General features: G+C 37.7%; 1 protein-coding gene across 1 annotated transcript in view; it reads left to right on the forward strand.

Moving 5' to 3' along the window:
* The window catches only part of zgc:113232 (uncharacterized protein LOC541546 homolog), a 39,174-nt gene that overhangs the window by 10,228 nt on the left and 15,076 nt on the right, over positions 1-13,870 (forward strand). Inside the window, exons 8-14 of the mRNA XM_050046339.1 lie at positions 580-633; positions 856-909; positions 1,494-1,547; positions 4,140-4,193; positions 4,916-4,969; positions 5,259-5,312; positions 8,160-8,204. Of these exons, the coding sequence (XP_049902296.1) occupies positions 580-633; positions 856-909; positions 1,494-1,547; positions 4,140-4,193; positions 4,916-4,969; positions 5,259-5,312; positions 8,160-8,204 (369 nt within the window). The remainder of the gene's footprint in view (positions 1-579; positions 634-855; positions 910-1,493; positions 1,548-4,139; positions 4,194-4,915; positions 4,970-5,258; positions 5,313-8,159; positions 8,205-13,870) is intronic.

The raw sequence follows: 13,870 nt of genomic DNA on the forward strand, positions 1-13,870 counted from the left end.
CTGTGCCTTTGAGTGTTAAAAAATGTCGTTAAGAAATTAGAAAGCTGTTCGTATTTTTTGTTCAGGGTTCCCACTGTCATGGAAAACTGGAAAAGTCATGGAATTAGTAAAAATATTTGAAAGATTTGGAAAAGTGATGGAAATTTGGTGTGTGTGATGAAACTGTTACAGTAATCTTCTGTGGATAAACTTCCATGTAACTTAACATAACAGCTAATTTATTTTCTGTAGCTGTCAAAGTAACGTAGCTCTAAGGTGTCAGTGTTTGGTGTTTTGTTTTCCAGTACGTACGTTACCTTCATATTTGCCGGCTAGCTGAATTTTTTATTTTTTTTTTATTTTATCTTATATACTTTATTAATCCCCCTGAGGGGAAATTCAATTTGTTTGAATAGAATTCTTTGAATTTGATATGTTTGTAAAAACACCAGGCAAGTGGGACATGAAAAAAAAAATTAATAAGCGTCCTTGAGAAGTCATGGAAAGTTTTTGCATTTTTTTTTTCCATGAAAATGTGTGTGAACCAAGTTTGTTCCTGTTTCTTTGTTTAAATTTGACCTTTGACATCTCCTCTTGCAGGGCGATGCTGGGCCTGAAGGAGATGACGGAGCCTCTGGTTTCTCTGGAGCCATGGTGAGTTTAACACCACTGAGCGTCCCACAGCGAAGGTCTGCTGAGTCCCACAAATACAAGACATGAAAGAAAGATGTTCAGGAAATTTACAATCATTAAAACATAATTTTCTGTTATGTTGGGCTTCATAAACTCTAAATTCCTTTAATTAAATTGATCCGTCAGGATTTATAATACAAGATAATAAACATGTTAAGAAACTAAATCTCTTGTCTTCAACAGGGAGAACCTGGACTTTTCGGAGACCCAGGAGATCCAGGAGAGTTGGGTCTAAAGGTAAACACACACACACACACACACACACACACACACACACACACACACGCCTTAAGTATGAAAGGGGTCTGAAATACATTTAATAAAGTAACTTAAAAGGGATAATAGGAGTACTGTGATACCACACAGTAAATAGTAGCAGCGACTCCTGGTTTACTCAGCCATAAATTCTGTTCTGACTGATTTATTCTAAATTGTGTTTATGTATTCTTATGATCTTAAATATTTTCGCTGTCCTTGTAACACTTAAGCCAAAGAATTAACCTCTTGGTAAGTGAATTAGTTAAACTTCTCTTTTATCAGTCAATTCTTTACAAAACAACACAACTGTTTTTCCAAAATCATTGTTGATAGCTTAATTTTTAAATATTCCTATTATGAATATTTTACAAACAATTTCAGTTGATTTGATAAAATAATGAGCCTTAAAAATCACTGCTGATGAGCTGTGAAAGAAACTTTTGCCTTTTATTGACATATATTTTATTACATGAATTATTTTATGTTGTATATTACCAGTTTATGACCAGCTCCAGTAGATGTTTGATGTTTTATTAAAATGTGACGTCTCTTCCTGTCGACAGGGTGACATCGGTATGGAGGGACCTCGCGGAGGAGTCGGAGGTCCTGGTGAGACTGTAAGGAAACACAACCTCAACTTCTCTGTGGGGGAAACATTTATTGCTGAACTGAACTTTGTTAGAAACTGCAGCAAAGAAACAAAACATTTGTGTCAATTCTTCCTATTTTTTACATTATTCTGTCTAAAAATCTGTTTTCTCTTATTGGTTTCCATGAAAGACTCCTCACATAACTGCTTTTTAGGCCTTTAAACACAATATTATATTATAATTTGAATATGGTTATATTTGTCACAACCTGGCTCAAGGCTGGACAAAGTGGGGACACCACATGTGAGTTGTAATTAAAAATAAGTTTATTTCACATAACTTAAATGGAAGTGAGTGTAATGATAAACTAAATGAACACAAAACCAAACTGAGTGTAAGCCAGAGAAAAGCTTATGCAGTCCTGCAGCCTGCCCCAGGTGAGCTGAATCTCACTGATGACCCGACTCCGCCCACCAGGCTTCTGAAGGGAGAGGCAAAGCAGAGAGGGTTGTCACATATTATATATAGATGCTGCAGGGTTTACAGTATTTAAAATACGCAGATTAAGGTGACAGAGGTTCCTCTCACCCTAAAAATGAAGATGATGCCTGTTGCATGAGATTATTGCTCTGTATGTTTGATCCTCTTATGTTACATTGATTTAATTACATTCAGACTAAGAGTCCTTTTTTAGATTAAAGGTAATATGGAAACTGTAAATCGGAAGACAGAATAATCATGAAATAGAGTAGAAAAAAAGAAAAAAATAATATTTTGAAGTAATTAGAGTCCATTTAAAATGTGTTCTTTGATTATCATTTTAAAATAGAAAAAAAAGAAATTTGCAGAGGCAAAGTTGAATTAACAATTAAATTGAATAAAAAAATAAATAAATACATTTTTAAAAAGTCCTGAATTTCTCTCTGCGTTCCGTCTCTCCCTCACATATGCCAGCTCGCTGAAATTATGTCTGAATAGAGTTTGAATCTGATATGTTGTAAAAGCGCCGGGTAAGTGGGGCAAGAAAATAAATATATATCAATTATGGGTCCTCGGAAGTCATGGAAGAGTATTGAAATTTTGTCCTATTATGTGTGGGATCCCTGGATATGGAAATGAAAACACGGGGACAGAGTTGAGTTTTGAGTCTTAATATTTATTAAGTCAATATTTGAAGACCACATTAATATTTTCTAAATACAGTGTTTGACTGTGAAGTTAATAAGAAATATACACCATCTGAATCCTGAGAAACAAGCCTTTAAAAAGCACTGTAGGACTTTAAAGAATTAAACTGGGGAACAGTTACAGAAGCCGAGATGAGCTGTGTATTTATTTAATAAATAAATACATTTTAAACACATCTCACATTTATTATCTTGTCTGGATTACAGAGTCATTTTTACATGAAGTAGTTTTCTCAAAAAATCAAAAGCTCATTGTCTCAAGAAAAATGATTAAATAAAACTGCACTGCACCCACGGCCATACGACAGAGATTCACAGTGTGGACACAGTGACAAAAAAATGACATTTTTCATTATTCCAGATAAGACATGTACGTAAATATGTAGCGGCAGTTGAAGAGAGGAGGAGTTTTAACTGTCAGTGAAACCACCCGTCGCTCTGTGTAAAGATCCAGATGGTCTTTAGCTGTTGATCCAGTGTTTGTTTCCTCACACGGCTGGAAATCACCCAGAGCTTTGGCTCCTCCATCTGCCTATCAGGAACCACAAACAGCCATCATGGTGGTTCCTTCACCTCCTCAGGTGGAGCAGTGACGCAGTAAAAAAGGCTGGCTGTGAATTTGGGGGGTTTACCAGTTGCTGCTGTTATCGAATTTTCAATTTTCAATTCTCTTTCACTTTTTTTTAAGCTACTCACACAAACTGCACTAAATAATGTGACTTTATTTCTCTTTTTAAGATGAACCAGCAAAAGCTTTTGTTTTTCCAGCAAAGTTTGTAAATGTTTGCATACTTTATTTTAAAGTAGATGAACTCTAGAGGATGAAAAATGAAATAAGTGGCATTAGATAAACAAATAAAATGCAAGAATAAATAAATAAATATGAAAATAAATAAAAGAATGAGTAAATGCTGGAATAAATAAATGACTGTTGAAATAAATATGTAAATAAATAGATAATTGCGTAAATAAATAAATAAAAGTTGGTAATTAAACAGGACATAAATGAATAAACATCTTAAATTTGCTTCTACATTTTTGCACAACCAAATTTATTTATTTCTGTATTTCTATGTCTGTTTGTTACTGAAGGTGGAGGTCTTAACCATTTCTTTCCTTATTTATTTATTCCTGTATTTTTTCAATACATTTATTTATTAATGCTTATGTAAACATTCGTCCTCCATATCAAAACCGAATGTATAGAACTGAAGTTGGCAGCGGTCTGCAAGACCACAAAAATGACCTTTCCAATGTTTATGTGCTTAAATATCTTATTAATTTCACGTCCACCAGCTTTAATATTTTTATTGTTAATACCTAATTGTTTAAATTAGTTTAATTTGTATTGTTTCAGTGAGTTTAATTATAAACTTTAAAGTCGGTGTAACACAGAGAGTTTCTTACTTTTCATTTGTTTGTTTTATTTTAGGGCCCTCGTGGTGACCCTGGGCCTTCAGGATCAAAGGGAGGTACTGGTATCAAGGTAAAGAAATCCATATTTACACCTGATAAATGCACCTGTATGCAAAGGTAATTAACATGTGTGATTAGTTAGAATTTTATTGTGTGAAAGATATTTTGTTGGGTTTTGTTTTTTAAATATTGACAGTTACAAGTTGAGGGTGAAATATATCTAATTAGATTTAAAGTCTGAGGAATTCTCAGCTTTTAAACACCACAGACTAAATGCATTACTCTCATTAGTTCTTTATGTAAAATATGTTAGTTTGCAATTGTTTTACTATTTCTCCTCTGGTCATTCGTACCTAAAATATAGAAGAAAAAGTTATGAGTAAAGAAAAGGCAAACCAGCAAAAACAATCACTTTATTGTACTGAATTTAATCAGTTAACATGCAACTACACTGTGAATACACATACCTTGAGAAAGATATAAATACGTTGTAGAAATGAGAAGGAAATCATACAACCTCAAAACCATTATGATGAACCTCTGACACAAAGTGCAGTAGTGACTACTTGCTTCCCAAATGTATGAGTCCTCTGAGTGGAGTTCGATTTTTAATCCAGTTTCCAACAGAAATGTCTACTTTCTTTTATTAGCTTTAAGAATCATCATCATATGTTTATATTGTCCATAAAACACCTGATGTTTTCACTTCAGGTTTTAGATTTATGTTGTTTTTCCTTCTTATTTGTTGAGAATATTTCCCTCATTTCTGACTCTGTTGTGTTTTCTGTTCAGGGGTCTCGTGGTAACGAAGGCAAAGAGGGTCCTCAGGGAGGAGAGGGACTGAAGGTATGAAAATTAAGGAAGTATTTGCATACACATATGTACAATATATCTGCAGGAATCTCATGACCAAAGCTGCAAAAACGTTTGTGTTAATCCATCACTTACCTCAGTGATGACCTCTTCACTAGATCTTTCCTGCTCTTCAAAACGACTCTACTCTTCCATATTTGAGGGAAAAATGTGGCTCTGTTGATCATACCGGATCCTTGTTTCCCGTCCTGCTCACCAGCAGAGGTCGACAGATGTCACAGCTCACTGTGTGTCTCTTTAATCATCCCATCCTCTCCCACAGGGTCAGATCGGGGCTCCCGGGTTTCCAGGTGACGTCGGCGACAGAGGATACACTGTAAGAAACATCCTTAATCATCGTCTGTGCTGATGAAACAGTCTCTGAGTGTTTACTCTGAGTGGGATCATTTACATTTAGTTTGGATTTCTGCTCAGGATCAGACACTTTTCCCCTAAAAGTCTTTCCTATTGTGATTCAAGAACTTACCGTCATTATGCAAGGAATACAATAAGGCATGAATGTAAGAGATAATAAATATTCAACTATAAAATTTAATCAACATAAGTACAAAATATAAGCAGTATTATGTATAACAATAAATATGTAAAAGTACAGCCAACAAGTGTGCAAACATCAGCATCAAAAAGTCAAGCAGAAGTGTTGTATGTTAGATAAGGAGTGATGTCAGTGGATTGAAATGGTCATGTTCGTGCACTATGATTCATTCATGTAAACACAAAGTTCACCCCCTGATTTTTCTTAGAGTCAGATGTTCTATTAGGCTGATGTTGCAAACAGCCTGCTAGCTTTTCAGTTGTAAAGAGATTAAAGAAGTGGCTCATTATCATCAGACGAAGGCGAATTTTTCTACAAATGAAATTGAATGTAAAGTCTTTTATCTGAAGGAGTGCACACTGCAGAAAATTGGAGGCCAGAAACCCTACAGGATTATATTTGTGCACGCCACAGTGCATTGAGAGACAGAAATAAGTTTTTGCATGTGTGCTCTTTGTATAGAAATTATTATCAAGCACAGAATGCTCATTTTAGCTAATGGGAGATTCGCAGTAGTACATTTCTGATTGGTTGTTCTGACTCCAATCCAATAAACCTTTTTTCACAGCAGACGTTTTAATTAGTCATTGTAGGAAAAGCACAGGTGTATTTATTAACATTTATGATGGCTGCGTTCCACTTAGGGGAGGTCCTGGCATTGTGCATGCTGGCTCACTGGAATAGCTTACAGTGACACTTACTGGAACTGAGCCGTCATTTATGTTATCAGTTTCACCTGTGCTTTTCCGACTATGACATGTCAGGGAGTGTGTCTCAAATGGCACACTTCCATTAGAACACTTCAGTGTAGTACGCTGTGTACACTACGTACTTCTTGCGTGGTGCACTAATTTCACCAGGGTAGTGTTGTCTCAAATCGCACACTGCTGTTTCGTACTTACCTAAAGTGATGACGGCTTTGTTTCTTTTAACTCCCTCTTCTTCTTCTTCTTCTGAGTCTTCTTTTTAAACGGTGAATTGCAAACAGACGGTGGAGCATCACTCCAACATTTGAAAATGTTAAAATGTGTTAAAATGCTCTGCCGTAGCTAGGAGCAAGTTAGCTAGCTAGAGAATGCTAACGTTAGCACTCGCATTACTGTTCGCAGTACCACATCATTACAGACCCAACAAACATTACTGACGGCTTCTGTTTGACAACAGAATTGGTGTTGGTGCAAAAATATAACATGTCTAACTAACAGGCTCCCTGTTGTCCCCAGCTGCCATGTCAAAAGTTTGTGATGTAATTTTGCTCTGTCATAAAGATGGCGACCTTTGAGGGTCAGAAGTGTCCATCATTTCCACACTCAACTTAACTGGGACTGTTGTAGTACGCTGCATTTTCCTGTACTATGCAGTGAGAATGCACTTAGTGCACTTGTGCACTCAAAATACTAAGTGTGTAGTACGGAAGTGCACGATTTGAGACACACTCAAAATGTCTACTGTGAAAAAGTCTGGTTTGCATGGGGCGCGTTCAGCCCCGACAAAACTTTGCAAAACTTCCTGTTACAACAGAGCTGTGTTGTACGTCCTGTTGTGTTGTGCAGGCGCACTGCCTTTTAATATGTCAGGGTTTCATTCAGTTCAGTTCAGCTCATAGGGATTTATTGTCATGAGAAACATACCTCTACATTAACAAAGCAAGTGTGAAAGAAAAACGAAAAATGTACGCACATCACTGTTGATTGGTAACACCTCTACACCCACGAAATGAAAGTAAACGTACTTCAAAGCTCGCTGCACATTGTCTCACACTGTTTGGAGGAAACCTGTTGTTCATTCTGGAAACCTTAGCACAATGTTAAACTTAAATGTATTCTGAGCATAGAGTAGATTTTGTCCTCTCAAATTAAATTATTCTTTGCGTGATACTGTAATAATTTCACAAGAAAAAAATGCCATCACATGCTCTTATAAATTCCACCAGGAGATTCTGAAGATTGATTAATTAACATGTGATTTATTTTTTACACTTGATTTCCCATTTATTGTGTTTTCATTATGACAGACAGTGAAGTGAGCATGAGACACGTTTGTCTTCCTTCAATGAGTTTCACTTTGTGTAGCAACATATTACATCACTTAGAATATGGCACTCTTAAATACTTGATTCTGATTGGTCAGTCAACAAAATTCTGTGGTGTTTATTTCTTGAGGTATCACCTATGCTCTGCTGCTCCGTTGCTAGGGACGCCATAGCAACGGCCTTAGACTGAGGAGCATCAAAATCAGTTAACGTTAGTCCACACAGGCCAAATAGGATCGGAGTGGCAAAATGCAGCATTTTCTGTTTGCGAATTTTGAATCAATAAAACATGCTTTAATCATTATTTTGTGTCACATCACTGAATGTTTTAGTAGTAAGCCATGTTCTAAGCGGGATAATGTATAGTGAGCCGGTGACAGTTGAAAAATAACTTAGACTCTTCTCTCAGAGTGAACTGAAATCTCTCAGCCAGTGTGACTTTAATATAATAATCATCCACCGTTGTTAATGAGCTGCTTCCCTTTTACTTTCAAGGGGTTCAGTCAGTACTCCTGAATTTAATTCTGCATCATCATTTATTTGTCATAGCAAAGATATGTATTTGTGATGAAGTATTTCCTGTTTGTCGTCCTCAGGGTTATCCTGGACAGCCGGGATCCATCGGACCCAGTGGACCAAAGGTAAACATACAGTTTTTGTTTTTTTTTTAAAATTACTAACATTTATTATTGAATACTCCTGATCGATTGTCGATAGTTTGTTCTGTGAGTGTGACTGTGACAGTGTGTGTGTGTGTGTGTGTGTGTGGGTGTGTGGGTGTGTGTGTGATTCCATGTGGTTGTGATAAAGCTCTTATTAGTTTCATTATTTGGAGTTTTAGTTTCCAAATGACGACCTTCATTCTGTATCAGTTAAATCCAGAGGGTAAATCCTCATTGCTGAAGTATTTACAGTGCAGACAGTGAGTCAGTGAGTCTATCCCACTTAATCTTTAACGCTACCAGCTAAAGTCCCATTAAAGCTGCTGTGAATATTCAGAGTCCTCAGAGGATGAATCTCACTGGTTGAGGTGACCTGTGCAGCTTTCTTCTAGCACCATCCTCAGATCAGAATTTCCACTTGTACACAATAAATATAAAAATCAAACAGGCAGATTGCCATAAAATGCACCGGACCTATTCATGCTCCCCAGAAGATAAATTCTGTCCATTTTGGACACTTTATGACCTTTCCTCTGGCGTCAGGTTTAGTTACTCTTTGACACGGTTCAGACAACTCTTTCAGCTCACAGCTCTCTGTGAAACCAGACTAAACTCATCTCTTGAATATCACCCACAGAGGGACTATACGGTGCAGGTGTGAGTTTTGAAATAAATCAGCTTGTGTTCAGATGCTGCTGGGAAAGTCTGGCGCCTGGATGCTCAGAATCACTTAAGTTATTGCGCTTGTAGTCTGAGTGGGTGGAAGTTTGCTGCATAGATCAGCTTTTCATTGGGTGGAACGAGCCACCTGCTGAAGTCCCGCCCTACCACCTCCGGTTGTGTAGCAGTTTTCAACCGTTTTCAACACGTCCTTTACTAACTTTTGTGGTGTTTGATCTTGCGGGGATGTAGCCATTTTTCTGCCATGATTCGCGTCCTGTAGGCGATATTTTTGTGGGCGTGTTACACCAAAACCTGTTTCCCCCCGGCAATATTTTTGCAAGTGCACCGTTGCTGTGGCACCGCCCAGAACAATTGTGATTGGTTGAAAGAAATACAAGCAGCCGGGGTGTTTTTTTCTCCAATCTTAAAGTGAGAGTCGGCTCAGCCAGACCTTTCTTTTCTTGAGAAAGGTCTGGTGAGCGAGACTATTGCGCTTGTAACAATAATGATGAACAAATGCTGCTCAACAGGCTTATTTACTGAGCTTAATCTAAACAATGTTAGTTTGCTACTTACGTCATGACCAAGACTGTGTTTAAGAAACTATTTTTTACATTAATTTAAGAAGGAACAGTTTAGCACATTTGCTTTCCTTTCAAGAGTTTGTGTTTGGGGACTGATATCAATCTCACGTCTGAGTGTTAAATACAGAGCTGAAGTCAGGACTTGGTTAGCCTAGCTTAGCATAAAGGCTGGAAGAAAAAATACACCTACCAACAAGCTCACTGACTAACATGTTGTATCTCCGTAGTTTAAGGACTTAGCGCACTGAGTCCAGTGTTTCAGATGGGGTTTTTTTTTTTTGGGTTTTTTTTACCCGTCATCCGAAAAAAATCTTCACACGCAGGAACCTTGCACACTGATTCTGATGCATTTTATTGTTCTATTTGTTTTCAAAATACTAAAAGACACATTTCCTGCTTTGCCTCTCTCCACTGAAGTTACCTATCTGGCTGTCACCACTCCCTCCCTGTCTTTCAATTGGCACCCCACCTGTATGAAGGGGCGGAGCTGTCCTCCACATTCTGTGTGTGGTCCACATCCTCCTCGTCATTATGATCCACCTGAATATTACTGTCTGACCTGTTGAAAGTGAGCTATCACAGTTATGTAATGGCTCTGCACCCTGTTCCTCTGTCTTGTCACAGCTGTGTCCTGCCGCCACATTTTCTTCACAGATTCTTGGTCAAACGTGTCTAAAGGCTCTGACAGATGCGAAAAACGCAAAAAATCGAACCTGTTCTGAAAATTTTAATGACAGACGAAAGTTTTGGACTCAGAAACAACGTGAAGTCATATTTATTTCTAGGTGTGCGACAATTTTGGACTCAATGTGCAAAGGCCTTTAGTCCGTACATGAAGGGAAGGGTAAAAAAAAGTACAATTTTAATTTAATGGGGAGGTTTTCCATTCTCACTGTACTGAAGCAGCAAATGAGCCTAAAATCCTGAATGATGCCTTTAAAGACTGAAATTAGCTGATTTTTATTTATATTTCTGACATTACAAAACCAGTGGACTGTAAAAATGTTGGCATTGTACGTCTCTGCAAACCTCGGATCTGTTATATTTGTACAGATGTATGTAGCAGACACAAAACTTTTCAACAACACTGTGGCTAATGTGTGTTTAGGTTTAGGCACTAAAACCACTCAGTTGTTGTTTAAGCTTAAAATACACAATTTTAGGAGCACAATCCCCGCTGGAAACACAGCGAGGTGTCGGTTAAAAGAACAATCCCTTTTCATGGCACTATTACCTGTGGAAACAGCAACAGGTTACTAAAGACCACCCAAGTTGGGGGGCTAAAAAGCTGCTGGAAACACAGCGATGATTCACTGGAAAAAGACCCGATCTGTTGTTTGTTGGTCTTAAACAGTCGTCTGCAGCTTGGTAAGCATCTCGCCTTGGTGCCGTCCACCATCCCTCCTCCTCCTGATAACAAAGTCAGCTCATATGCTTTGTCACTTTAGAAACATTGATATGATCCTGATGAAACATGCAAATGTAACATAGCTGTGGTTTGTATGCAGTTACAAAAGTCCAGGGAGGACAAATGTGATTTTAAATTTTTTTTTTTTTTTTTTTTTTTTTTTGTGATCAAGAAATAATTAATCAGTAATCTTGACATAACAAATAATCATTGCATTATTGATTTACCTTGTATTTTTTGTCTCCATATGGCCTTGTTTAGTTCCTAATATTTATTTTTCTCCTTATTTCTTTCTTTATTTTCTTTTTTTATCTGTATTTGATTTTGTCCTTAAGCTGCTGCAACAACTGAATATCTCAGCTGGGGATCAATACAGACTTATATCTTATCTTACACTGTCTATATATTATGTTAAGCTGTTGGCAGGATTTTGCTTTTGGCAGCTTACGTTAAGATCACTGACTTATACAACAACCTTGAATCTTATGATCACAAGTTGTTGTTTTTTTATCCAAACAAACAGGCTTGTTTTGTCAGATGATAGTAAGTTTCTCGGTCACGAGGAGATGCCGTTTAAAGGTCATCTTGACCAGCATTTCATCTGATTTTCTCTATCATCTGACTCTGAATGTGAGATCTGTAAACAAAACATCAGTTTTTCTGATTTATGGGTGATAAACAGACACTGCAGCATGAGACAGTCAGGGGAGTCTCTCACTGACAGCAGGGCAAACTGAATTGACTTTCCCAGGGAGAAGAGTGGAATATTTCTCTTCCCTTATTTCTGGACACTGTGAATTCTTGAAATTTTAAAATTTGTTTTTCAGCAGGTTTGAAGGACGCTGTTCTTATCTCTCACAATGCAGAACTGCCCCCGAAACTTTCACTTCATGTTAGAAAATTACCAAAATTCAAAAAGGATCTCTGTAGTTTCACTTTCAGTTACAGACAATGCCTCATGTAGAGTGTAACTATGGAGTAGGTGATGTAATCAGCAGAAAGTGAAAGTGCCTCTCTGGACAGTACCAGTGACACACAAGGATGACTGAAGTATTCTGTTTAGTCTCTTACATTTCCCAGAGAATTCTCTGTTGCTTTCAAATACAGTCATATGAGATTTACAGCTTTGAGAAGTGTTGCATCGTCTTTCATCAGCACTAAAACACACAAGGAAAGTTCAGGGGGTCAGAGGTCCAAAGTGAAACCAAATCTGCAGCCACAGCGTGGTGTAACATGCTCACAGAAACAAATCAAATGTAAACAAATTACCAACATAAGCAGTGAAAGTAAAGTAAAGTGAAAGTAATTAAGATAAATGTTCACTTTCTCATAACCTTCATTGTTTACAGGTCATGCTATTCTAACCTGTTTAACTGGTCCACACCCAGTACAGCCCAGTACAGTGTTACAGATCAAAGATAAACACATCTATTGAAGCTTTATTTAGATGCATGCACTTTCTGTAGCTTTCATATTACTGAGGTCATTTGGCACTGACATTTAATCTTATCAGGGACAAGTTGCACCAGCAGGACGTCCACCTGCCCTCTGGGCTGGACAAAAAAAAAAAAAACATTTAAAGGGAAGATTCACCAACTTTTATGTGGATGTCCAATCAGTGTCGTTATTAAATGCAGTCAATTGAAGCAATAAATTCATTAATGTTCTTTGAATTAACAAAAAAAGGTGAGATCAAGCAAAATCTGTTGTTCCTCCAGCATCCAGTGCTGTCATTTGACGTTACAGTGACGCAGTTGGATTCTAGAGAACTACAGGCTGCATTTTCACCTCCGGCTAGCCTTGTGGCATGCTTTAGATGTGGCGCAAAAACAGAACTTCTTTGTTCTCTTTGCGTGTATTGCAAACTAGCTAAATTTCTAACAATAAAAATGAGTACAGAGGATATCATGGACGAGGATACATTTTACAGTGTTTTGGCTGACTCGGATATTCAGTCATATTTATTCAAGCCAGAACACATGGCTGAAAAATGCAGCAGAGGCTGCGGCTGCATAAGAGGATACTGGTTGCTGCAGTAACTGTTGGATGCTGTTGCTAGCATTTCCCCGAGAAAACTCGCAATCATAGACTCTACCAATAATGGACTTAGCTACCTTGACCCATTGGTCTGTGGACTCCTATTTTGAAGTCTGAAATATGGCATTTTGGCCGTCACCATCTTGGATTTTTTTGAGCCAGAAGTGACTGTATTGGATAGTGGGTGGAGCTGTGGAGGAGTGAGGAGTGGCAATCTGTAGCGACGCCTCGCAGACAGCCTGTCACACAAAGCAGCCATGTAATTAAACGTGTAACTTTAAGCTTTAATAAAATGTAAATGGGTGAGTTATAGAAAAAAATCATTACCGTACAGTTGTCATGAATGCTGAAATTAGCTATAGAGACCAAAAACATATTTTGTACGAGGCTGTAAACATGTTTATTTCAGCTGTAAAGTGGGACATGTTAACTGTGGGGATTGACTCATTCTTGGAGCCAGCCTCAACTGGACATTAGTGGAACTGCAGTTTTTGGCACTTCAATGTTGCTGCTTGAAAAAACCCCAGTAACCTGAATGGATCAACAGATCCCTGATGTTTTATTTAGCGCCACAAACAGATCAAATGTTCCTCTTGTTCAAATCCTTTTTTTTGTCTGCACTTCCTCCTACTTTACTCAAATGAAGCCAAAACATCACGGATACAGCTGCTGCCATCTTAGGCTGGTGACGTCATTTGAGGCCAGAGTCTGCGCAGTAGCGATCTACATGGTATTCCTGCTGTTCGACCAATCACAAGCACTCCATTGGCACACACAGCTGTAATTCATGATGTCGGACCTCCTTTTTATGCATCGAAAAAAACAAATTAAAACCAGACCTATAAAACAACCATTGGAACAGTATGATAAAAACTTCCTGAAATAACAGCAGCCATCTTTGGGGAAAAAAAGATTTGACTTGAACTTTGAGTTTTTTTAATTTTGACTCACGT

The sequence above is a fragment of the Epinephelus moara genome, chromosome 6, assembly GCF_006386435.1.
Source record: "Epinephelus moara isolate mb chromosome 6, YSFRI_EMoa_1.0, whole genome shotgun sequence".
Lineage (NCBI taxonomy): Eukaryota > Metazoa > Chordata > Actinopteri > Perciformes > Serranidae > Epinephelus > Epinephelus moara.